The 25,991-nt window shown below is 48.5% G+C and overlaps 2 protein-coding genes across 2 annotated transcripts in view; one reads left to right on the top strand and one right to left on the bottom strand.

The window, feature by feature from the left end:
- The window catches only part of NRAP (nebulin related anchoring protein), a 65,483-nt gene extending 49,459 nt beyond the window's left edge, over window positions 1-16,024 (top strand). The window contains 11 exon segments of the mRNA XM_090278630.1: window positions 1,166-1,270; window positions 1,622-1,729; window positions 2,574-2,885; window positions 7,594-7,698; window positions 8,475-8,573; window positions 9,859-9,963; window positions 13,301-13,408; window positions 14,603-14,914; window positions 15,719-15,905; window positions 15,908-15,957; window positions 15,959-16,024. Coding sequence (XP_090134756.1) covers window positions 1,166-1,270; window positions 1,622-1,729; window positions 2,574-2,885; window positions 7,594-7,698; window positions 8,475-8,573; window positions 9,859-9,963; window positions 13,301-13,408; window positions 14,603-14,914; window positions 15,719-15,905; window positions 15,908-15,957; window positions 15,959-16,009 — 1,542 coding nt within the window. The 3' untranslated portion in view covers window positions 16,010-16,024.
- HABP2 (hyaluronan binding protein 2) overlaps window positions 15,911-25,991 on the bottom strand; it is a 34,126-nt gene continuing 24,045 nt past the window's right edge. The window contains exons 9-13 of the mRNA XM_090278631.1: window positions 25,153-25,408; window positions 23,957-24,099; window positions 23,106-23,240; window positions 19,655-19,800; window positions 15,911-17,285 (exon numbers count right to left, since the gene is read on the bottom strand). Of these exons, the coding sequence (XP_090134757.1) occupies window positions 17,121-17,285; window positions 19,655-19,800; window positions 23,106-23,240; window positions 23,957-24,099; window positions 25,153-25,408 (845 nt within the window). The 3' untranslated portion in view covers window positions 15,911-17,120. The remainder of the gene's footprint in view (window positions 17,286-19,654; window positions 19,801-23,105; window positions 23,241-23,956; window positions 24,100-25,152; window positions 25,409-25,991) is intronic.

The raw sequence follows: 25,991 nt of genomic DNA, 5'->3' as shown, positions 1-25,991 counted from the left end.
CTGTTGAGACCCCTAGTTCCCACTCTGACCCCCAGTCGCAAAGTAAGAACCAGCAGCTTGGGATAAGAACTTTCTAAGGGCTTGTATTGTGATGTTACCCATCTTAAATTCCTAGTGGACCTTCCGTGCTTGATATGTGAGCTGGGTGTGATGGGGAGACGAAACCTCGGTGAAGGCCTCTGGGCTCAGAGAGCTCGGCATCCAGAGACTCATCTCTAATCGTGCGAATAAATGTTTTTGTACCGGCTGAGGCCGCTCAGGGTAGTGCCGGCACGATTTCACCCTGGGGAACTGGGGCTTTAGGAAAGGATGCGGACTAGGCTTTGGGAACTCCCCTCACACAGCCTGAATTTCCCAGGACTTAGTGTTGTCTTCACACTGAGACCCCGAGGAAAGTGTCTACGGTGGGAAGAACCTCGTTGGGATTCCTAAGTGTGTTTTTCTTTCCTCAGACTGTTATTGAGCAAAACAGAGATGAGGAAAAAAAATAGCTTTCTCTTTACCCTTCGTAGGTTCTGGGCTCTGTTAACAAAAGACAGACTAAGAAGAGAAAAACCTAAATGTTTATTTAATATAGGCTTTACGTAATAGGGGAGCCTTCATAAGGAAATGAAGACCTGAAGGAATGGTTAAACCTGAGTGTTCTTATACTAGGCCTGATGAAGAGGACAAGGGTGTAAGCTAAGCGTGGGAAAGTGGGGGAAACTTAGCGATGTCTCTTTGCTGAGGTCCCTGTCTGGTTCTGCATCCCTTTGCTGTCAGAGATAAGAATGCTCCTTTCCTTGGATATAGGGAAGGCACCCCTCACTGTAGGGTCTTCAGAGGAACAGGAAGAGGGAGTCCTTCTAGCACCTGCATTTCTCAAAATTCCTTCAGCTCAAAATATTCCATATGCCAAGGTGCCATGTTTTGGGGTAATATGTCCTGAACCTTATCCAAAGCAACTTGCAATTTCTTACATCTTCTTTTTATATCACTCAGTTTGACTCATGAAAGACTGTCTTCATTGAAGGAAGCATCTTCCTCTAGGCTGAAGGTGCACCCATGACACAGCACATGGCCTTTTATAGACGTGTTTCCTGACTGCCAGCAAGAGAGGGACCTCAGCCCTGCAGAAATGCACAGCATTTATCTTCCTTTTTTATTTTTTCCCCCTGTTTCCCAGCGCCTCTATAAAGCAGCCGGGGAGGACGCGAGACACCAGTACACAATGACTCTAGGGCTGCCCGAGTTTGTCCGAGCGAAAACAAATGCCGCCAACCTGAGTGACGTAAGCCTTTCTTGTTGCTGAAGTTCACCATGCTCCAAGGCCACGTGTGTCTGCACTAGGATCTAACAGTGACCCTCTGGCATTCACGGGAACTTTAAGAAAGGAACGTGTCTTTTAGCTGCTCATGTTAAATGTACCTTTTTCACAAGTGTGTTGCGTACATAATGTGTCAGAATCTGCTATGGTGGGTGTGCTAATGAGATTTTCTTTGCAAAATAGAAAGCTTTTGCTTGTCAGAGATCGATTCTGGAACACTGTCCTACAAAATGAGAGGGGTAGCTTTTGTTCGTGGATTCATGTAATTTTTTTTTTTTTTTAAGAAAAGGAAATCTACATGTGTTTCTATTGTAGGCAAAGTACAAGGAGTCTTGGCATAATCTCCGTGCTCAAGGCTACAAGCTGACAATAGACGCGCTCCCCTTCCAGGCTGCACGGGTCTCTGGAGATAGAGCCAGTGATGTGAGTTGAATGATATGACCTTCCATCTTGCCTAATTTCTGTTAACTTCATGTAAAACAATGTCTATGGCTGATTTTCCTGAATTAAAGCAAATCTATCACTGTGTGAGACAGCGTGTCACCTGTAGAATATATTAGTTTGGAAGGAGATTTTTTGACGAAGGAAGGGAAAGAAAGCTTTTGTTCATTAGAAGCTAAATTCAGGCAAAGGCATCAGGCAGGAACTGAAATGTCTAAGCAACCCCCCATCTCCCCCCCAAACATGTGAGCCACCTGCTTTCTAACTCCACCCAGAATTAGGAAGAAAACCCGCCGTAGGAATTGTGATGCAGCCCTAACACATCTCGCTCTTGCCTGTCTGTAGCTTCACATGGTGCTAGGATTTGCCAGCTGTGTTCAGCCCCTCTGCTGATAGTGTCCCTAGCTTTGGGACATGAAGGTGACTTTCTCTTTCCTGCAAACAAATCACAGAAAATGTGGACTTCAAATAAATGGATCCTGTCTTTTGGGTTTAATGTTTTTGCCAAGTGGGAATGGAGATAGTGCATGTTTCTTTCTACGCTTTTTGATGAATTCCCCTTGGCCACAGGACACGGATGGGCAGCAGGGCCCTTGCTTGGGTTCTGAGGATCTGGTTGTAAATAGAAAGGAAGGATGGAGGGATGTTTTAATTGTTCATCCCCCAGGGAGGAAGCATGCTCTCAGGCCAGCCTCACTGCAGTTTTTCTTATAATTATCATCTAGTGTAAGAACAGGTGATTCTTCTAGGGTCTGCAGTGAACACGTGCAGATGGGATTTCAGCAGGCCAAACGCCCATGCCTGACCGGCTGGTCTTCCCTTGCAGTTTCTCTACAGACATGACTTTGTGAAGCAGCGAGGGAAGCTGATTGGGCCCCGCAGTGTCAGCGATGACCCCCGGCTCCAGCACTGCCGGCGGATGGGCCAGCTGCAGAGCGAGCATCAGTACAGGAGGGAGGCAGCGGGCAGCCAGGCACGGTACCACCTGCCCATGGACATGGTGCACCTGGTCCACGCCAGGAAGGCCCAGGCCCTGGCCAGCGACCACGACTACAGGTCGCGGTGCCACGAGTTCACGACGCTGCCTGAGGACCTGAAGATGGCCTGGGCCAAGAAAGCTCATGCCCTGCAGAGTGAGGTAGGGGGGCCTTGTGGGCCACACAACAGCCCCTGCCCTTCCTCCCACCAAGCCTGGGTATAACTGACAATCTCTGTGTCTTCCTTAGCCTTTCAGACACATCCTACTCTCAACAATGACTTGCTCAGTCTATGTGATCTGGGTTGTAATTATTCTACCCATCATTCAACAAATATTTATTGAGCACCTACTATGTACCATGAGTTATTCTAGGTGCTGGGAATACAGCAGTCACCAAGAGACCCAAAACAATTCCTGTGCTCTTAGAGCCTCTATTATATGAGAGTGACATAAAATATAAGTAAAGTATGTAGTGTGTCAGATGGTGATACCTGCTGTGGAGACAAAGTGGGAAAGTGGGGTAGGAGGCTGTGAACGTGTGTGTGTGCGTGTACTTGCACACACGCGATTGAATATGGAGGGCGTCATGGGAAAGGTGACATTTGAGCAAAGAGCAAAGGAGATGCAGGAAGGGATGGAAAACTCAGTAGACAGAATAGCGAATTCAAAGGCCACGGCCCAGAGCAAGAGCAGCTTCATCATGTTTGAGGCCAGAGTGAAGCCTGTGGGTGAGTGAGGAGGACATCGCGGGGGACGGGTCCGAGAGAGAAGAGGGGCTTGATCATTGACGATAGGAGTGATAGCGATGACAGAGAAGTCATTGTCACCGCAGCTGACACTGCCTCCTTGCAATTGCCATCACCCTCACTACTGTGCTGTGAGGTGGGGACAGTTGTTACTCCTGTTTTAAAGATGAGGTCTCGTGGGAGGTGTCGAGGCAGGACTGTTTCCAGAGCACACACTTGACCATGCTGCCCTACCGGAGGGAGCTCACTGTGGGGGAGTCATGCTTCGTACAGCTCAGATGCAGGCACGGAGGCCCAGAAACAGGACGTGCCCCCTGCCCCCCGAGCAAGGGCACCAGCCCCGCCCAGGTCACGGTGAAAGGTTTTGGAGTCAGCTCCTGTAGAGTCAGTCCCATGTCCCCTCCCAGGCTGCAGGTCCTCAGCGGGGACATGGTGATGATGGCACTGTGGTTGTGGTCAGCACCACAGGCCTTGCACGTATCGGCTCTCCAGACCCCATGGCACGCCCAGGAGGAAGATGCTCTCATTTTAGAGCATAACGCACGTTTCATCCATATTGGGGCTGAGAAGTCTTTGTCGTGGGGGCCTGTCCTGGCCTCTAACCACTAGATACCAACAGCACCAACTCTGTGCCAGGGGGACTATGAAGAGTCTCTTAAAATATTGCCAAATGTACCTTGGGGACAAAATTGCACCCAATTGAGAATCCATTTCTCAGTTGAGAGCTGGTCCATGTGAAACACTCAGCACGGTGCCTGGGCCATAGAAACACCCTGAGAGGTATCAGCTGTTCTGATTGCAGTCTCTACGCCAGGCCTCCCAATTCTGGTTGCCCTCCGGCAAGGACTGTTCCTAGTTTAGCTATGGCGCAGACTGACTAGTCTAAACACATAATCGATGATTAATTAGGATACACTGATAGAAGGAATGAATTACAATCTAGTTATTATTACAATTTCCTGGAACTACAGTCTTGTGTTCTTCACCATCGAGTGTGGAGCAGAGTGAGTTCACTGGGCTCCACAGAGGGGCTGCAGTTACTGAAACACAGCCAAGTCCCACTCAGAAAGGCCTTCCATGTGCTAGAAGGCCACGCTGTAGTCCCCAAGAATAGCTCATAGCGGGACTCGGGTTTGAGGGGGGATAGAGTTACAGGACAGTCTCCTGAGGAAGATATGAAGGCTGCCTAGGAGAGGTGAGGGGGCTGAGCTGGGGTCTGAAGATGTGCACCGGAAGCCCAGCTTTGTCACTTACTGGCTGGGTGTCCTTGAATGGTCCTTTCCCTTTCTGGGCCTCTATCTCTCCAACAGAAATGCGAATACTTTCAATCTGATAGGTAATCTCAGGTTTCAGGCTTTGGTGGTAAATTTGTTTAAAATGACAGCATCAACATAATATCTTATTTTTAGTTTACTAATTAAAGAAAAAAACTAAATAGTACCTCAAGTTACCATTTATATCATTGTTATTTATGAAAAGAAAGGTTATCTTAACACTAAGAAGTAGAAAAAAAGAGTCTAAAAAGAAGAATCCTTCCCAGGAAATGGTAATTGGTCATTTTAGACTGACATTTCATGAAACAGGGTATGTATTAAAATCTGAGAATTTATTGCTTAATTTTTAAAGTTCAAGTTTGTTAGTTTGGGGGGTCTAGATTCTAAGATGCTGTGGACAATAGACCCCATGATGTGTGGAACACTTACGCTGGGCCAGGCATTTGTTTAAATATTTCGTACTAACTATCTCACTTAATATCTAGGTAGGTGCTAGTGTTATTTCCATTTTTAAAGATGCAGCAACTAAGGCACCTGTAATATTGAATAACTTGCCCAGGGCCACAAGCTGGCAGGGAAATGACTTGCTCAAGACCGTACAGCGAGGAAGAGGCAAAGTGGGACCCTGGTCTCCGGACTCTGGCTTCAGTGCTCTTTGGCTACCCCAGATGGCTAGATTAGGAAGGAAACCCAGGTGCTCTAGCTCCCGAGTGTTGTCTTAAAGGCTCCCCATGTGGCATGTCCAGAGGACAATAATTGGTGGCTGGCTCTTCTGAGACTCTGAACAATCTTCTGAACACCAGAATTGTCCTGTAGATGGAAATAAGAACCCCTCCCTTGAAGGATAGTGTGTGAGCAGAGTGAGATGAGTATAAAGCAATACACACCTTATGCAAGGTAGTGATTATAATGATTCTCATTAACATGACAAATATACCCTTCCCCTGGCCACCTCCTGGGTACAACTGGTAACACGCCCCTGTTAGAAATCAGGGACCGAAACATGCAGCTTGTGCATTTGCTACACAGCTCCAAAATGGGGGTGCCAGGATACCCTAAGTGCGAATCCGCAGGTGTCTTCCAGGCCTTAATGTATGCAAGGAACAATCACAAGGCTGCCACTGGGGGATGCCAGATTCAGCTGGGCAGCTTGAGAAGGTCTCTTATTATCTTAGAACCCTTCTTCGAAACCATGTCTGGGTAGTTGCCTCTTCTCGACTCCTCGCCTCCCTCCCCGTCTTTTATCGTGAAGTCTGGGGCAGGTGTGTTGTTTTTAGGGTCTGCGTGAATAGTCAAAGCTGGGCTGGGTGCTGAAATATTAATAGACCATCCATTTATAAGAGAGTCTGAGGCACAGTCAGATCTTTGGGGAACCCGCATCTTGCTTTCTGACTTACCTGCGATTGTACTGTGCAGCTCAACAAAAGGCGAGTTGAAAGAGTGCTCCCTACTTCATCTCGCTTATGAAAGGAGCAAGGCCTGGCTGTGAAGAGGCCCTGTAGGATTTATTCTCTCTAACTTAGAAATTTATCCAATTTTCTCTGTTCTTTATCAGAGTGGAAGGCGAACGCATTGCTGGTGTAGACTGAAAGATCGCGGTCTAAAAAGCAATCTCACTGACATGGGGTTTTGAAACCTGCTCCCGAGCCCGAGTGATGTCTCCTGCACCAGTTGGAGGGCAGAGTCGGATTTGCACAGGGGTATTAGCCAGCAGACAGTAGATCAGAAACGGACCCTCTTTGAGGCCAGCTGTGAGGAGTGCTGTGAATCCCGAAATGAAAGAGAACTAAAAAGGCGGAAAGGCTGATTGCTGGAGTGATATTTTGCGTTACAGCAGAGCTTCTGTCTAAATGAGAGAAATGCTATCAACTTCGTTTAGATCCGATATTTAGATTTCCTTAGAGAGTCTTTTTCCATCTTTAAAAATGCCTAATTTTCATAAAGAGAAGAAGAAAAGCCGGCATGCGACTGTCTCATCATAGGGTAATGCTGGGCAGATCAAGGAAGAGTAGTAAGAGTTAAGGTTTTAGGAGACCCCTAAGCAGATCCATCGTCTTAAAGACCCACTTATTTTCTCCCAGGAATGATGCTATAGTTTTAAACACTTGAGCCTGTAAAATAAGAAAAAATAGAAAAGACTTGGCTTATTTTGTCAATATAAGCAAATCATGAATAACAGTCGGAGGAGGGGGTAAACTGAGGCACAGAAAGATTAAAATGGTGTACACACTATTAGCTGGCTGTATCTAAGTTTGTTGCAGTTTTTAGAGTCCTGTTCTCCCTGTTCCCTCCATTCTCTCCCCACCCCCCAACCACCACAAGGAAAAAAAAATCTGGTGTCTAGAGTAGCTTTTGCCCCTAAATACTCTCAGAGGGTTGTTATGACCTTCAGCCATCAGAGAGAGAAATGGAGTCACATATTGGTAAAGTGATTTGGTCCAAGACACTGTAGGTTTGAGCCAGAGCTCAAAGCACTTTTATCAACTAAAGTGTGAAATGTTTCAGTTTAAGCAGTTGGTCAGTCATGTGGCTTCCAGAATGAACCAGAATCACGGGGCTGGTGCTTGGGCTGGAGTGGGTCTCAGCTCTTCCTTTAAGTGGCCGTTCTCATAGGTCCTAACCTTCTGCTTCCAATCCTGCCAATTCGCTGGCAGGCTCTGGCTGGATCTTAGGTATGATCCATTATTGAATTCCTGGCCGAGGGCACAAATTCAAACAACTTGACTTAAGGACATGCAGAACGTGCTCCGAGTGACGGTGTCGAAAGGTTGTGACGGAGCATTTTGACAAATGCCCCAACAGGCTTAGACGCTCCTGTGACCAAAGCCAATGCTTTCCTTTCTGTAGGTGCGCTACAAGTCAGACTTGATGGGCATGAAGGGCACAGGATGGCAGGCGCTGAGCTCCCCACAGATAGAGGGCGCAAAGAAGGCTGGAGAACTCATCAGCGAGGTACTATCAACCTTCATTCCCTTCTGAAGAGGGAACTTGCGGATGGGATGGAGGTCCCAAGAGGGACCCCTGGCCACCGGACGGACTTCCAGTGTTCGTCCAGGGCCACTTGCAACCAAATCCCAAAATGGAACAAGCATTCTCTCCAAATGAATTCTTTCCTGGGGAATTACAGACACATCCCAAATTGGGCAGGGAAGGATAGACGATACAGGAGAAGGAGAAGGTTCTCAATAGATACATGATGAACAACTGTGATCTAACCTGGCCCATTGTCTTCACGGGGCGAGGCACAGAAGTTGCCACTCACCTACTGACTGTCCAGGGGTTCTTTGATTACAGATGGTGTTAAAAGTTGTCCAAGGATAGTTCTATTAACTGAACTCCACTGTTTTGATGGCAGGGGATTCTTGCCCGGGGATCCCTTCCAGGGTGACATTATCTTTTCCAGCTTCTTAATAACAGAACTTGCTTGGATACGGTCCCAGCAGGGCCACATCGATGTGGAATCCTGCCCTTTGCTCAATTCCTTGTGATAAGCTCTGATATTTCGAAGCCTCCTTTTTTTCAGGACTGTAAATACCTATAAGATGTTCCTTATCACAGGGGCAGCTTGGGTCTCTTCTGTGTTCTTGTTCTGTGCATACCAAGAAGAGAGACTTGTTTTCCAGTAATATCATTGGCATATTTGGGACTGATTAGATGGGGTGACGCTGCACCCAGAAAAATACACGATGTTTGATTGTTCTGTGGGGATCTTTGCCTTCCTCTTACAGACCAAATACCGCAGAAAACCAGACAGTATCAAGTTCACCTCGGTGGTTGACTCCCCGGACCTGGTTCATGCCAAGAACAGCTACATGCAATGCAGTGAGGTGGGTGTGTTCTCATCACTCATCCCAGGCCCACAGCAGTGGCTAGTGAATTTCAGGGGTCAGGGCTGAACAGCAGCGGCTCCTGATACGATAGATGTGAGTGAAAACCTTCTGTCTATTATCTGGATGATCTTGAGCCAGTAAATTAATCTCTTCTAACCTCTGTCCCTGTATTAGAAAGGAGGGTAAAGACAGCAACCATTTCGTAAGATGAAGTGAATTAAATGAGGATTCAATAAATAAAAGTACGCGAAGCTTTTAGCAGGTACCTGGAACATAATAAGTCTTCAATAAATGTCCCTTATTATGTTTGATTCATAATCATAATAATTATACTGAGTATTATTGACCATCCTTTACCAAATACTGGATTAGATACATCTTAATTGTTGGTAGATGGTAATGGCATTATAAGCTTAACATAACCCAGTTAGAAGAGAAAAGAACAGCTATATTAAAAGCTTCTTTCTGCTTTACTCTCAGTATGAGTTAGCCCCATTTCCTCTCTCCTATATTTATTTCAAAGAGTAGGAAGCTAAATATTATTTCTCTGACATTGTCAAAGGTTTCAAATCTGTACACGTAGCGACAAAGTTGTTCCATCCTCACATACAATCCAAATGCTATACTGTTCACATTGTCAAAGCCCAAATTGAATTTGGGAAAGGATCGGAATATTAAATATTAAAATGTCCTCTCTAAAAATAGATGAGACTCCTCTGCTCCATAAAATTGTTTCTAATCCTTAAACCACAGCTCTAAAAACAGCAGCTAAGATAAAGATTGATTTTTAAAATTGTGTCTTTCTGGGACCCAGATAACTGTGAAAACTTTAATTTTCTGAACATATATTAAAGCATTTTATAATAAAAAGGCTAGCTATTGTGTCTTCTTATTAATGTTAAATAACAAAGGCATTGAGGCATCTTATTAGTAGTAAAATGCTTGAATGCTGCTCCTGAGTATCCACACCCCTTATACTGTTTTAAAGCGCAGAGGTGTGGCCCACCAGGATGTTGGTTGGTGACCTATTTGGAGCAGATTTTGATAAATATTTTAAACAAGGTCTCTTTAAAACCAGTCATCCCATCTGGCACTGAGCACATGCCCCACACCCTCCATCACCAGGTGGTTTCTGAGGGATCCTCTCTATGTGTAGGCTGGGCTTTATGCCTGCCATGGGCACTAGAGTGGGAGGGGTGGGAGGGGTGGGAGAGGAGATCAGTCTGCTCCTCACCTGTGCTTTTAGCACACGTGGTTCTATATGGGCCTATCTCACTTGCAGCGCCTGTACAGGTTGGGAGATGCGGAATCCCTGCACAGATATACCTTGATCCCCGACCACCCCGACTTCACTAGAGCCCGCCTCAACGCCCTGCACCTGAGCGATGTGAGTGAGCTGGCCATTCATGGGGGGCGGGGGCTGGTGCCTCTTTCTGTCCAATTATTTGTGCAAAAAGTAGGTTAAAGTCCTAGGAATGAGGACTTGGGATAGAAAGAACACTGGACTAAGAGTGGGACAAATTGCATATGTGACTTTAAGTCACGTTCCCTAATGGGCCTCAGTTTCCTCAACTGTAAAATGGGGATGGAGCTGAGCTAATGATACCTGTGGTTCCTCCCAGCTCTCTAATTCTGGTTCTGGACATGGCTGCAAAGACCTCAGTGGTGTGCTGGGTTACAGCCAGGGAACCTGGCCCAGGCAGGTGTAGACAACTGCTCCGTTTGTTTCCTGGACACCCCTTCTCAGCCATTCAGTGGGTGACGTGGGAGAAACAGTGGTGCCATCTCACCCCGCAGTTTGGAAAGATGCTGCCAGGGTGCCCAACGGGTCCAGATAGAATTCGCTTCTTTGTGCGTGGGGCTGTGGCCTCCAACACTTCAGTTTGCCTTGGATGTGTGCCCTTTGCGTGCATAACCAAGATGCCGTTTCCTAAATCCGGGCTTGTTGTTAGCAGGGGTTGGAGGCCCCTGGTTGTAATAGAATAGGCGGCTGCTCAGCCGGCAAAGCTGTGATCCTGGGATAACAGGTAGCGAGGCGGCAGAATCAAAAGGCGCTGTCGGATCAGAATAACACAGGCTGAGTGTGTCGGCCTGGGGCTGCGCCGGGCCTCCCAGAGTCGGCCATTCTTTCCTCCCTGGCCTGGCCATTGTGTCCTGGGGCTCCGTGCAGATGAGCAGCTGCTACCATTCACCCCAGAGGTGGCTGCCTTGCAGGGGTTGGCAAGAGGCGCCTTCTAGTTAGCGTGTATATTAGTTTGTTGCATTTGTAAAGCCCTGTGGGATCCCACGCAGTGAATGCGATGGTGCTTTGTAAATATGAGTTATTATGACCATTTGAGGCTTTTGAGGGATGTGCGAGGGATAATTTTAGAACGGCCGCTCTGGTGGGCTGACCTCCATCTGGGGAAGCGGGACCTCCCCCTCAGCAGAGCTGGAACAAAACATCCGTCTCATTAATGCTTCAAGGATGGGGGAGGCCAGGCCCGAGGAGCTATGGGAGGCCTGTGCAGCCCGGGAAAGTGGGATAAGGCTGCCAGTCTATGTGGGGCTCAGCTTAAGGAGGACAGCCACCCCGGGCTGGAGACCGAAGCATCTTTCCTCTACACGGGATGCCAGTCTATAGAGTCCTGGAGCTGAAATTAGCCACCAGGGCATGCAGCTATGGAGAACTCATGCACCTCTTTTGAAAGTGCACTTCTTCGGGGGCGTGTAGGATACGCACAATTGGATCAAGTGCTCTGTGCGGAGGATGTGGAGGGAAAGTGACCTTCCTGGGCAAAGAAAGCCATTGAGATGTGTAAGGCAGCCGAAATAACTAAAAATCAAATGACTCTAATGTGTGAGGATGAGGACAGAACTGTGCCCACTGTGACAAAGAAGAGGAACGCCCAGGGTTCCAAATCAAAGAGCCTACAGAATCTAAAGGCTCCCAGTGGCAAGGCAAAAGCCTCAACAGAATAAAAAACTCAGGGAGAGGTGTTGACCATCAGGCAAATAGTACACAGGCAGGAGTGACCCGGAGAAAGGGAGCCAGCGCTTTGGGGAGAACCCCGATCTTGGTCACGCTCTGTAGCTGATCCTCAGTCACGGAGACTTGGAAACTGGGGTGCACTGGGCACCCAGGTGGGGTGACGTTGGAGTTTGGTGCTGTGTAAAGTTTGGTGTCATTGCCTAGCCCGGGTCTGGCGTGGACCAGGCTCCTATTAGGAGGGCGCTGATGGTCCCTTCTCCAGGAAATGATAAGGGTTTTGACTCTCTTTGCTACTGTGATATTTGTGGGACCCCCCCAAAACAGGAAGTATGAGGCTCAAGTGGATGGTTGGTCTCTCATTTTCTGAATGCCCCTTCCCTTCTGTATGGCTCCCCATCCTGTCTGTTAAAACTCACCAGTGACCCAGTAAATCTAATCATTTGGGCCCTGCTGGAGAGCCATCAGTTAAGTGATTACCCCCAGTGGTTATGAGTTCTGTATTTCAAGACCCTTGAACATAGTAGGCATTTGGCTCCTGGTTTGTGGAGTTAGATCTTGGAGTTGGAGGCTAAGATGCAGGAGAGGATGGGCAGCAGGACATGAAACTGATGAGATCCATCATGCTTGGCCCAAGCCCTTCATGGACTCCTCTAGTTCCAGGCCCATTTGTAGGGTGGGTGAGGTTTTCTCTTTTTATCTGCGACTGCACCTTTGCTCAACCCATGCCCCCTCCACCCCCCCAGTCCACTGCAGAACAGAGCTCCAGCCTTGACCTCAATTTCCAAGTGACAGAATGAGCTGCTTAAGGGCACCCTGATGTGCTGTGGCTCACAGAATGAATGAGCAGCCAGCACAATCCGGGGCTGTCACTTTATCAAACACTGGCGATGTGCCTCTCCCGCTGTCTCCCTTCTCTGTGGTTGAATAAAGGACAGATCCTCCAGTGGGATCTCCGGATGACTTCTTTCACAGAGCCATTCCCTTATCTTGAAAAAAGTGTTAGCAACGTGAAGGCACAGAAGGTTTTGATGCGTCTCTCAGTGATGTGGGACTACCTAAGGCCCATGGGGACGTGATTCTAGACTCCCAGAGGGTGTGTGAGAACAACTTGAAAAGGGGGAAATGAAAGAGGAAGATGTGAAATCTGTGGGTCGGGAACTCGGTCAGGTTCTTGACAATCAATTTAATTCAGGTGAAGGCTCTTCCCTCCCTCAGTGCAGGCACCCAAGGGTGCAGGTGGGATGCAGCATGCTTCCTAGGGATGGGGCAACACAGCATCAAAGGTAGCGGCGGGGCCCCTAGGAAGTCAGTGGAGCTAATGAACACGTGGGTACCGGGAGCCAAGGAATAGCACTTTCAACATGTGGGAAGAAACAGAGCCCTAGAACTTCGAGTTCCGGCATCTAGAAGCTGCAAGCCTGAGGCCCTGCAAGTGAATGTTAACCACCAGGGAGTGGGCAGGGGCTTCTGATACTAACAGGATGTGGTCAGTGGGCCAGACTCAAAGACCCCACGACCCACAGGAGCAGGGCCTGGCACTCAGGTTGCACTTAGACCTGAAGCCTGTGGTGGCTAGCCCCACCAGTCCCAGAGCAGGGGAGGTCCCAGGATGGATGTGGGGCCTTGGGCTCTGCCATTCTGGGCACCAACAAGGCAAGGGTTTGTGTTTAGAAACTACACCTGCTGAGAACCAACAACTTGGCAGACACAGAGTTACTCTCTGCTCACTCTTTTCTTTGTTTTCCTTGCCTAGAAAGTCTATAGAAACTCCTGGGAACAGACCCGGGCTGGTGGCTATGACTTCAGGCTGGACGCCATCCCATTCCAGACTGCCCGGGTGTCCAGGGAAATTGCCAGTGATGTAAGACCTCATGTTCTCTCTCTCCCGCTATCACCAATAGGTTTCACTCTGGTTTCCCCAGTTCTGGTGAAAGGCAAACCATCAGGATCCAAACTGAACAAGAATTTCAAAGGAAAGAAAATATAGGCCTTATTTTCTAGAAGTCAGTTAACACGTGATGGATTTGCTGGTCTGCAGGAAAGGGACTTCTCTTAGCTGATGCGCAGTGTGATGGGGTAGAAAGGGATTGGGCTTTTCCGCTTGATTGGTCTGAGTTTGGATCCTGGCTCAGTCACTTAGGAATTGGCTCCATGATCGTGGGCGAGCTGCTTAACTTCTCTGAACTCAGATTTCTACATCCGTGCAACAGGGACCTCGTGCTTGTCTCCGGGGGTGGAGGTAGGAATGGGAACAGAATGGTTCGGAGTGTCATGCACAGAGCAGGTGCGCAAAATGTGGCAGCTGTTACCATGGAAGACGAAGGCCTCCTGACTAGATAGGTGACCATCCACGGATGACTTGTTATGGGTCCACAATGAGAGATGCACAGAAACCAAGAGCAAGCATTTAGAAAGACCTTTAGCAATTAGACACATGACAGTCATGCTTGTGACCTGTGGACTCATCCCACTGAACACGGGGAAGGCCATTAAGGTGTTTTCAAATGCACATGATCTCACTAAGCAGTAATCACATGTGGTAGGACCACCTACTGGGTTTTGATGGATTTGGTATTAAAAAAGAACAAACCAGAATGAAAGCGGTCCTTCACTGTAGATGGTTAAGGAACACTGGACGGGGTCCCTGAAAGCTGGAAAGAATCAGAGGAAGAGTGGCTGCTGAGAGAATGGGTGTATTTCTCCTCCTGTTGGATTATGAATTACAGCAACAATAATACCAGTAGCCACCCCTCAGTGCCAGACATGAGGCCAGTCCCCCATGTCATGGAATCTTCTCAATGTGTCATGGAATCTTCTCAATGTCCCCATGGGGTGTAGGCTTATTCTCTCATTTTATCAGACGGGGAACCTAAGGCTCAGACAGACTCAGTAAGTGGCCCAAGGTCACATAACGGGAAGGTAGCAGAGGGAGATACAGATGGTAGGTCTACTTGAACCCCAAGCTGCGCCTTTAACCCCCTGTAGAATTCTTGCTGAGGATTCTTTTGGGGAGGGGTGGGTACCCATGACCCCTCTCTGCTCTTCTGACCTGCAGTTCCGGTACAGGGAGGCCTTCCTGCGGGACCGGGGCCAGCAGATCGGGTACCGCAGCATCAGTGATGACCCAAGGATGAGCCATTTCCTCAGCGTCGGCAAACTCCAGAGTGACTATGAGTACAAGAAGGACTTTGCTAAGAGTCGGTCCCAATTCCACAGCCGCCCAGACCAGCCCGGCTTCCTCCAGGCCAAGAGGAGCCAGCAGCTGGCCAGCGATGCGTGCTACAGGCAGCCCCTGCCCCAGCCCACCTGTGACCCGGAGCAGCTGGGCCTGAAGCATGCACAGAAGGCCCACCAGCTGCAGAGTGATGTGAGCTGCCCCCACCTGTCTGGCCGATGCCCTTTCTTTGGTTCCTCTTCCAAAGAGATGGCTATACCCCCATATTCATGTTACCTCTGGGAGGAGTTAGGCTGAGACAGAGCCCAGGACACCTAATATATTAGTTCCCAAAGGAATAATAACAATAACTGTTATTTATCCAGTCCTTACTGGGGTCTAGGCTGTGGTGCCAAATTCCTTCTAAGCACTGTGCCATCTGGTTCTCACAATGACTGTTATTGCCCCATTTCCCAGATGAGGAAGCTGAGGCTCAGAGAAGTTACATAACTTACTCAAGATCCCATGGCCAATGAGTGGCAGACCTGGGACATGAACCGCATTTGGTTTGATGTGAGAGCTCAGGCTCTTGATTGCTATGCCAAACTGTTCCCAAGGGGTCTTAGTAGTTACCCAACCCAGCCCTTGCACTTTTCTCTCTGGGAGGAAATGGAAGCCCAGAGAAGGGAAGTGACTTATCTAAGGCTACAGAGCAAGTTAAGGTAGGCGCTCAGACTTAAACCAGGTCTCCCCATCCACTGCCCCCATTGCCGCTCCCGTCACTTGAAAGATACAAAGGGCGGCGACAAGCTGGCCAGGCTCGCAGCACATTGAATCGGGTCCTCAGTGTCAGGGAGCTCCTGCCTAAGATGAGCTTGCTCCCCTTGTTCTTGCTTTACGGACAACAACATGTTTTCCATCGCACGGCTGCCCTTAAGCCTGTCCGCCCTGTGGCCAAGCCACCCCCAAACCTGCTGACATAGTCCTCTTACTCTCCCCACCCTTTCTTTCCCCAAGGTCAAGTACAAATCAGACTTGAATCTGACCAGAGGTATTGGCTGGACCCCTCCTGGCTCCTACAAAGTGGAAATGGCTCGGCGGGCTGCAGAACTGGCCAACGCGAGGGGCCTGGCTCTCCAGGGGGCTTATGTAAGTAGCAAGGTGCAAACCCACCCTAGTTTGCGACTATGGGGAAAGGCAAACTCACTGTCTCTTTCCAAACTTTATTTTTGGCCAAAGGTCAGCTGGCTCTAAAGAAGTGTAAAATGCATCTTGAGCAAGGTGCCTAATTTCATGGGTCTGAGATGACCAGGCAGATGACACCTGGGTTCAGTTTCCTGCAGAGTTTTCTCTGAAGTCACAGCCATTAGTTTGGCAGAGATGAACCTGCCAGGGCTACATCAATCCTGGGCTACAGCAGCCCAGGCTGGGCCGCCTGCTTGCTCATTACTTTCACAGAGAGGGTCAGGCACTCGCTGGCTACAACAGTCTGGGTTTTGAACCCTACTTTGTTCAGAAGAAAGACACCACATCTGACGGAGAGATTGGCTTTGCTTCTTCCTCGTTCTTGCCTTGAGGATCCTTTTTCTGGGAGAGGGTGGTGGAGGAGAAAAGAAAGGGGTGGGTGGATGTTTTCAATGCTCCTGGGGTATCTTAGATAGCTTATCCTCCTATGGGAGCAGGTTGGAAGGTTCATTTTGACTGAAGGAGGCATGTTTGATTTCTGCAGAGAGGGGCAGAGGTTATGGAGACTGGAGATAATCAGAGGGGGGATGTGAACCCAGATGCCACAGAGATTCTGCACGTCAAGAGGAGGAAGGCTCTGCTGTTGGGAGCAAGCGGTGTCCACCCAGGACTCTCAGGAGAGACGCTGGAGAGGGACTGTGCACACCAGAGACCTGCTTAGGTGGCTTCAGCCTGGGCGAGCTGTAAACACACCAGTGCGTGTCCTGATCTGTCTTTATTAAAATAGCAGCTCCGTGAAAGCAGGTGGAGAATGCTGTCTTTTTTGGCCCCCTCTGTAATACCTGGAAGTGGATGGCTGGGTCTGCTGTGGACCTTGAGTGTCTGGGATGAGGAATGAAGATGCCAAGGGGGCTCCTACCGATGCTGAGCGTTCTGAAATCCCACGTTTGCAAAGGTCCGAGGTGGAGGCCGTCAGCGAGCCTTCATTTTCTAGAAGGTGCCCTTGTTTGAAAGGAAGCAAACAATATGTATTTTGGGTTGATTCTGCCAGTTCTTAGGTGGCTCAGGAGGGAGCCCGATGACATGGTGGAGGTGTTGGTTCAGGACACCCCAGGCCAGCAGTAGTTGTCTCTGCTTAGAGCACGGATGCTTCACTGTGCAGTATCCAGGGGGCTCCAAGTGCTGTTCATTGCTGCCCGCGAGGCCTCGTCTTGTCTGAGGTTCTGTAGACACCTTAGATGCTGCTCTCCCTCTGGATGGTAGCTTTGATCCAATTCAGGAACTTGGTCACTTGGGTGTAGACCCCGGGCTTCTCCCCACATCCTAGGCCCCAGCTCACTATCCCGTAGACGTAGTAGGTCCCGTCCTTCTCACAGGTCAGAGGGCCTCCAGAGTCACCCTGAGGGAAGAAGATGCGTGAGTCCAGCTTTGTGGGTCAGAACCCACTGGGAGATGTGCCACTTCCTATGAGGGTATGCCGGCGGGCAATGGCGGGGGTGGGGCTGCTCTGGAAAGCCATGACAACTCTCTTCCTATGACTCAAGGTTCTGAAGGGAGAGAAGCAAATACCAACCCACGCCCCTGAATCAGGGAGGGCTTGGCAGAGGAGTCGCCAGGCTGGGGCTACAGTGCCAGGGTCACACCCTTACGTCCAGGCTCAGGTGTTATAACCATGAGTCTCAGGGGCCCTTGACTGCTCATTCCCACAGAGACCTGGGGGCCGGTGCCCAGCTTGGATAAAGCCCTGCCAGAGCCCACAGGGTACACACAGGGTGGAGAGGGCAGGGCTCAGAAGCAGCATGACCAAGACGTTCAGCACGGCTTATGGGGTAAGGTCTTCCGGGTTCCCAATCAGGCCCGGCCCACCCCCTGCTAGCCGGCCGGGCCTCAGTGTCTCACACTGTAAACTGTGGATAGGAGCAGAACGCTCCCCCTGCCCCCAGGGTTCTCGTGACGGTGAATGTTTGTAAAGCACACAGAACAGTGCCTGGTTCATGTTAAACCTCCAGTTAAAGGGATGAGGATGAAGAGGGGTCTCAGCCACACACTGTCACTCACACACTGCAACTGATAGGGTTTTTAGTGAGGCATCTCTTATCATCCTGGCCACGACCTTAGGAGCTCATGGGTGGGTCATTTCCATCTTACAGCTTAGGCACCTGAGATTGGAGAATTATTTCAGTGTGATGGACTGAATGCTTTTGTTACCCCCAAATTGATATGTTGAAGGCTAACCCCTAATGTGATGGTATCAGGAGGTGAGGCCTTGGAGAGGTGATTAGGTCATGAGGATGGAGCATGGGGTTCATGCCCTTGTTAAAGGGACCCTAGAGAGCTAGCTCCCACCACCACCACCACCACCACATGAGGACACGGTGAGAAGTCAGCCGTCGGCGACCCAGAGGATGGTCCTCACGGGCACGTGGCCATGCTGGCTCCTCATCTTGGATGTCCAGCCTCTAGAAGTGCGAGGAATACATTTTTGTTGTGTAAGACCCCCAGTCCTCCGTCTTTTGTTGTAGCAGCCTGAGCCATCTGGTGATCGATAATGGTCACAAAGTAAAGGACAGAACCAGGTTTCAAACCCATGACTGCCTGTTTCCAAAGCCTGCAAGTGAAGCCCTGGGGAATTCCTAGGGAATCGAAGAAGGTGCTTTCTTCCTCATCTTCCAGAGGCTTGGGACAAATGGCACCCATCTGCCTGCGTCCCTCTTTGGAGAAGGTGGATATCGGCAGCCCCTTGGGAAGGGACAGAGGGTTGTAGCAGAGCCACAGCCATGATTACCCATCTGAAAGCAGGTTCCTTTGTGGGGAGAAGTCAGAACGTGCCGGTGGCTGTGCTGGGGTGCCCAGGTGGGTAGCGTATGAGGAAGATAAGCAGGATTTTTTAGACCGGGGTATTTCTGGAAGTCTGGGAAGGACATTGCCTGTGTGATGTGACCTCTCCGGGGAGAGGGTCAGTGGGAAGTGGGCTTTGACTTGAGGTCACTTCGGCACCAGTAAACAGAGCCCCCACTGTCTTCCCCTGCAGCAGCCTGAGTCGCTGCAGACCTCAGCAGCATGGGGTTCCCAAAAGCTCTAGACTGCGGGGGCTGTTAGGACCTAGGTTGGCTGCGGCCACCGAGGAGCTACTCAGAGAGGCTTCACTTGCTTGGGCTAAGTTTCTCTCTCTCTCTCTCTCTCTCTCTCTCTCCTCCCTCCCTCCCTCCCTCTCTCTCTCTCTCTCTCTCTCTCTCTCTCTCTCTCTCTCTCTCTCTCTCTCTCTCTCTCTCTCTCTCTCCCTCCCTCTCTCTCTCTTTCTCTCTCTCTCTCCCCCACTGGTCTTCTGGGCAGTTCCCTATTTATTGGATTTCAGACATGCTGCCCAGCTCTGAGACCAGAAGCACCACCTTCACATTTAAATCCTGGCGAGCAGAGTGGCAGAGGCTTAGGTGTCCACAGACCAGGGTTGTTCGAATTCCTGCTCTCCCACTGACCACCCCAGTGCTATAGGCCAAGATAATGGTGATAATGACATCCCTATGATCTGAGTGTCACCCAAATGAAATTAGGCAATGCAGGCAAAGTGACCGCTCTGGTTATTGTGCTGACCTGTTCTGGGTTGATACGGGCTCAGATGTGACAGAGGACACGTATGCCCACCTGTGTGTGCTTTATGGCAGGTGGGCCACTGAACCTTCCTCCCGGCCTAGGGCCCTCAGGTGCCTCTGTGCCCAATGTGAGGCCCTGCCAGTCCCTTGTTCTCCAAGTGTCTGGGGAGTCTCTGACCTGGCAGGTGTCCTGCCCAGGCTTCTGAAGGTTTCCCGCACAGATCATGCTCTCATCAATCGTGTGGTTGTAGAGTCGGCGGGAGTTGCACACAGTGTTGGCGATCAGCTTGACTTTGGCATCCAGGAGCTGCCGGGACCCTTCCCCTGTGGGGCAGAGAAAAGAGGTGGTCACTGTGGGGACTAGAGTGGCACACACCCCACCAGAGGCCACCAGCTCTGAGCTCAGGAAGGAAGGGTTTTTCCAGGGGGTGAGCAGAGAAGCCTCATCTTTCAAAGCTGGGGGTTTTTTGCCTGCTGCCTTCACCATAGATTTCTGGACCTTCAATGTCATGCTTTTCATGATGGAGCAGAATCATTTATCCCTCCTCTGCCTCCCCACCTGGACCGTGAGGTCAGGACAGCAGGGAGGGTGTCTTCCAGCATTTTTTTTTTAATGTGTTTTATTGATTATAATATTACATTTGTGCCAATTTCCCTTCCCTCTGCTCCCCTCCACCCGGTGGCCCCCCTCCCTCCAGTTGTCCCCCCCTTTTAGATCATGTCCATTAGTTGTGCATACAGTTCTTCTCAACCTCTCTTTGTCTATTCCATTCCCTCCTACCATGATCCTTAATTCCTATATCATCTCCCTCCCTCTCCCCATTCCCCCTCCCTGTTGACCTCCCCCCAATATGTTCCCCGTACCTATAGTTCTTTTTCCACTCTCGTTGCCTGTTTAGTTTTGCCTTTGTTTCAATTCCCTAGCTTCTGTTGTTTCTTGTGATGCAGTTTTCATTTTAGATTTCATTGTCTTGATCCTCCTTTTTCTAAACCAGTCCCTTTAACATCTCATATAACAGTGGTTTGGATCTAATGAACTCTTTCAGTTTTATTTTGTCCTGGAAACACTTTCTCTGTCCTTCTATTCTGAATGACAATTTCGCTGGATAGAGTATTCGTGATTGTAGGTTTTGGATTTTCATTACTTTGAATATTTCTTGCCAGTCCCTTCTTGCCTGCAGGGTCTCCCTTGAGAAGTCAGCTGATAGTCTAATTGGGACCCCTTTGTACATAATTCTTTTCTTCTCTCTTGCTGCTTTTAAGATTCTCTCTTTATCTTTAATTTTTGACATTTTGATTATAATGTGTCTTGGAGTGGTTCTCCCTGGGTCCAGTTTTTTTGGAACTCTCTGTGCTTCCTGGACCTGTAAGTCTATTTCCTTCCCCAAGTCTGGGAAGTTCTCCTTTATTATATTTTCACTCAATTTTTCAAGTTCTAGTTCATCTTCCTCGCTCTCTGGCAAACCAATGATTCTTATGTTGGGCCTTTTATAGCTGTCCCAGAGGTTTCTGATCCTCTCCTCGTTGCTTCCCATTTCCTCTTGCTGCATTGGTTGACTGCTTGTTCCTTCTCCATATTCCAGTTTGTTGAAATGAACTCTGGATTTTTTTTCCTCACCATCTGTCTCGTATGTGGTTTTGTTCCTTTCGTTATGAGTGTTTTTCGCTTCTTTCTCATCTTTTTCCAGATCTTTTGTGAATTCTGTAAGCCACCTGATAACAATGGCCCAGAACTGAGCATCTGACAGGTTTCTTATCTGTTCATCTGTCAGGTTCTCCATCTGTTGCCTGGTGAGTTGTGTCACCGGGATTTCTATAGTTGTCTGCCTCATTTTGACAGATGCATTTTGTTTTCTTGGGCCGGCTGTAGGGGGCAGTGCCTGTGTACTCGTAATGACCCAGCGACCGGTGCCTGTCCGTGACCTATTTCGCAACCCTGTGGCGCTTTCTTTGGGGGCGGGGGTCCAAGATGGATTCACACAGTTATTCCGCTAGGAGACCGGGATCCGTCCTCCTGCCCCCCTGGGCCTCACTGTTCAAGGCTATGTGGTGGCTGCTTTCCCCAGCGTTGGGGTCGCGAGCTGCCGGGGGTTCGACTGCAGCCGGGATTGTTCTCCCCGCCGCTGTCCCAGGTGCGACCGCAAACAGCGCCGCCCCCTTTCACTCTTACCTGCCCAAAGGGCGCCGCTGGTTTATAACTTCATATGTTGGGCTTCCGTGTAGTTTTATTTTCTGGAATTTCTAGTTATCCTTTGTTTTGAAGTAGTTGTATTCCTCTCTAGTTGTAGAGGGAGACCTAGCGCGTCGTCTAAGCCTCCATCTTGGCCGGAAGTCTTCTTCCAGCATTTTTAAATTTCTCGTGACTAGTAGAGGGTTGGCATGTAGAAAATTTACTTCTTTATTTACTTTTTAATTTTTTGATTTGAGAGGGAAAGAGAAACAGAGAAAGGGAGAGACAGAAAGAGGGAGAGGAGACAGAGGGGGAGAGAGAGAGAGAGAGAAACATCGATTTGTTGTTCCATGTTATGCATTTATTGGTTGATTCTGGTATGTGCCCTGACTGGGGATCAAACCCACAACCTTGATGTATCAGGACGGTGCTCTAACTAACTGAGCTTCCTAGCCAGAAAATTCTTAATGATGAATGAATCTCCTTGGTTGAGCATCTCGATCACCTGCTTCCCAGAGCAGAGATTTCCTTCCCTAAAGAACTTTTATTCTGCTCAGTCTGCTCCAGTTGGCATGCCAGTGTTGAAAGGGTTAAATGGACTACAATGAATATAGCTACAAAAAGGGTTAACCCTAAATCCAATTAACTGGAAACCTTCTTTCCCCAAAACTTTCTGACAAATTTATATATTGCATGTCACTTTATTCTGAATTCAGGCTTATCTAAAGTAATTCCCACTTTCCACTACTAAGGACATGATTTGTGGGGAAGAGAAATCCATTTTGAGTATTTGAGAAAGACTTAAGACACACTTACTTCTGAGTTTCATATATTAAAAGATAGAATCTTGTCAGTGCTATGAGGAAAGTAACCCTTTGGTTACTTTCTTAAATAAGACCAAACCCTAGAGACAAATCAAAAGTCTGATTTTACAAAACTTCACAGAACATCTGCTAAGATCAATGCACTGTTGAAGAGGCAAAGATGAATGAGACCTGACCCCACCCTCCAGGGGCTGACTTCATCAATATCTCTGTAGAATTCTATCATCTCCTATGATCATGATTCTAAATCTAGGAGGTAACTATGGTTATTGGAAAATTACAACTCAGATGTCCAAGTAGCAAAGCCACGAACCTAATATATCTGACTCCACAATATATTCTCTTTCTAATTTGTCCTCTTTCCGGTCCATATAGGGAAGGTGAAAGGTCTTCATGCTTGATGGAAGTCAAGGATCCAGGGGTAGGAATCAGGGATAGGTGTGGAGGTCAGGGAACATTTCTTAGAGGTGAGGAGACTTAACTAGAGCTTGAAAGATGTGGCGATCACTTTCTTTTGATAATACATGTTGAATAGAACACTGATTTCAAGTGCAGAACAGCAGTTGAGTTTGACCCTTTCTTCTCTGGTTAAAGCAACTCACCTGAGTCTAAGGAGACGGCATGGCCAGACTCACCTGTCTCTGTAACACCCCAGCCAGAGATGTGGCACTCAGTTCCAGAAGGAAAGGGACTGTCAGGCAAACATATAGTCTTCACATATTTGGATTCCAGAGCACAGTGACCATTCACTGGCTTAAGCTTGAGCAAAGCTAGGGAGAGAGGGAAAGGGGGAATGGGTGATGCTATCCTTTTTGTCAAAGAAGCATCCGCTTCAGCTTGATTGGAAGGTGGTCAGAGCAAAGCCCCACTCCCACTGCCTGAAAAACTTCTTCCTCCATAATTTCATTCTTTTGATGTCCACCTGGGAGGAGTTACACTTTAGGCCGAGAGTAACACCAGAAATAATAGTTGAGTTCAAAGTTATTTCTAATTGATTAAAAAACCACAGGGTTTAAGAGAGAATATTAAATATATTGAGGAAGAAGAGAGAGCGAGAGGTACTATGAATGGAAAACTGAGCAGTAAGAAGTGTATCATTGCCTACCAGGTGTGAGGTGTACATGGCGACAATGCACATAATGTCACTTAAGACCCAGGAAGCTGAGAGTTGTATGCCAGTGTTCCCATGTTATAGAAGAGCAAACCAAGGCTAAAAGAGGTGAAGCTGGCCAGAAAATGGTGGGGCTGGGATTCAAGGCTGAGCTCTTCCCACAACACAATACTTCTAGCATCTCTTCCCCTTATTTTAAGAGCTTGTGCGCATTTATTCACAACACGAACATTTAAGAATTAAAAAGCCCTGGAATAACTTCTCTACCTTATAGGGTCTATGAGGGACCAAGCAGAACCAAACCTCGTCTTCCCATTAGCAGAGAAATCCACCCAGGACAAGACCCATGGGAGACCCACCCTAGAAGAGACTTGCCAATATCATTGTAGGGAATCTCGTCTCTTTCATGATAGTGGCTGTACTTGAATATCTTCTCCACCCCGAACGTCTGCTCATGGGATTCTGTCTTCTTCAGGTCCTGGTCCCCTAGCACCACTTTTAGATTCTTGGCTTTTATGCTGCAAAGGAAAGTAGGATGGTCAGGAACCAGCCCAGGCTCTGCTTCTGGTGAACTGCGCAACCCTTGACAAATGACCTTGACCTTCTGCAGCCTTGATTACAGATCCTCATCTGTATCATCATCTTGTTCACAGAATTCTGCTGGGTGGTCCAAATGAGACAAGATGAGGAAACTTTTATTAATGGAATGGTTTCTAAATGTAAATGTAAGCTATAACCTGTATCCGATGTTTCCTGGGAGACCTCTCAGTCCTTCTGGGTTTTTCTAAAAAGCAGCCAGTGAGCATTCTGAACAAACATTCTTGGTAGATGCTAATGTTTGCATGTTTGTCTTCTCTTGGGAAATACCTCCTAGAATCCCTGAAGAAATTGTTTAATAATAGGGCGGGCTGGAAGACCTTCAAGGCCACCACCAAAACCTGGGTTACCTGGGACCAGCCCTGGCCATGAACTCAGGGACCTCAGGGGAGGTGGCGATTCTTCAGGCTCCCCAGGGCGTTATGGCTTCTCTGAGGCACATGGGACTGAAGATACCTGACCCCTGGAGGCTCCCTGGTGATGGCATCAGATGGGAGCATGTTACTATTTTTTTCTGTCCGGGGCAGGACTAAAGAGGTTAAGGAAGCAGGTAGACCTGGGTTTGCATCCCACTCACCTACGTACTTACTTATGCCCAGGTGCTAAACCTTCCCAAGACCCAGGGTCCTCGTTTACGAAATGGGAGTAGCATTCAGCTCTTCCACCGCACAAGCGTTTACTGAGCACTTGCTCTGTACAAAGACCTGTTCTAGGCATTGGGGACACTATGATGAATAAAAAAATAAAAATCCTTGTCTTTCCTCAACCGATCTTCTGGTGGATTGTTTTGAAGATTAAATGTCATAAATACACGGAATTCAAAGGTAAGCATTCTAGACATGGTAGCTCTTTTTCACCTGGTTTTAAGGGGCCACTCCTTGGAGACCCACGGACCCTGCCAGAGCTCCAAGATGCTGCTCACATGGGAAGCGGAGAACACCCCCGTAATCTCAGTCACCCCAGTAGGTACCTACTCAGTGCAGTGGGCAGCAGTAAGCACCCAGCAGGGGTGGATCAGCGACCCCCCGCAGTAGTGGCCCTTGGGCATGGGGATAGTCAGTGGCAGCAAGGTCTGCAGGGACACCTGCCACGGGTGCTTGCCCGCCGTGCTCTTAAAGCCTCCGTAGATTCTCTTGATTTTTCTCTCGGTGATTTCAGTCTTCCCACATGAGTCAAAGCCCGGAAGCTTGGTCAGGGACTCCCTGGGCCTTTCCACTGGGTCGGCAATGTCTGTGGGACACAAGAAAGGCAGACCACGCTCTTCACCTCCCTCCAGGTCCCCAGAAGGACCTTGTTAGAGGTATGACTCAGAGTCCAGCAGCTTAGCGAGTATCTAGAGCTAAGAGACTGGAGCACACAGGGTGGGTACATAGTAGGTGCACAATATTTGTCGACTACATTGATTCATATAAAGCAAGTCTATAAAATTAACAAGGATGATGTTGCTTTGTCATTCTTATTTACATGTATACACACAGGTGTATGTGTAAATATATAAATCCATCACTAAGCGTGTACTTAGCTCTTCATTAATGCACACATGTATTTGGGAGCCTTTTTCAGATCAAGTAGAATGGGGGAAATATGACATTTGCAGAGATAACTGTCATACAAAGTGATAAGTGTAAGGGTGAGGCCAGGTCCATTCCCGGGGGGTTTATAAGGAAAGGGAGATAATACTGCACTTGGGAGATCTTGAAGGACTTCCTGGAGGAGGGACTCCTTGAGTTGGTTCTCAGCGAATGGTGGACTATGCACAAGAGCAGCTATGGATGCACTATTACAGACAAAGGTGACCATAACAACAAAGGCT

The sequence above is a fragment of the Furipterus horrens genome, unplaced genomic scaffold, assembly GCF_987537825.1.
Source record: "Furipterus horrens unplaced genomic scaffold, mFurHor1.1.pri manual_scaffold_5, whole genome shotgun sequence".
Lineage (NCBI taxonomy): Eukaryota > Metazoa > Chordata > Mammalia > Chiroptera > Furipteridae > Furipterus > Furipterus horrens.
This window is presented reverse-complemented; position numbering and strand designations above follow the sequence as displayed.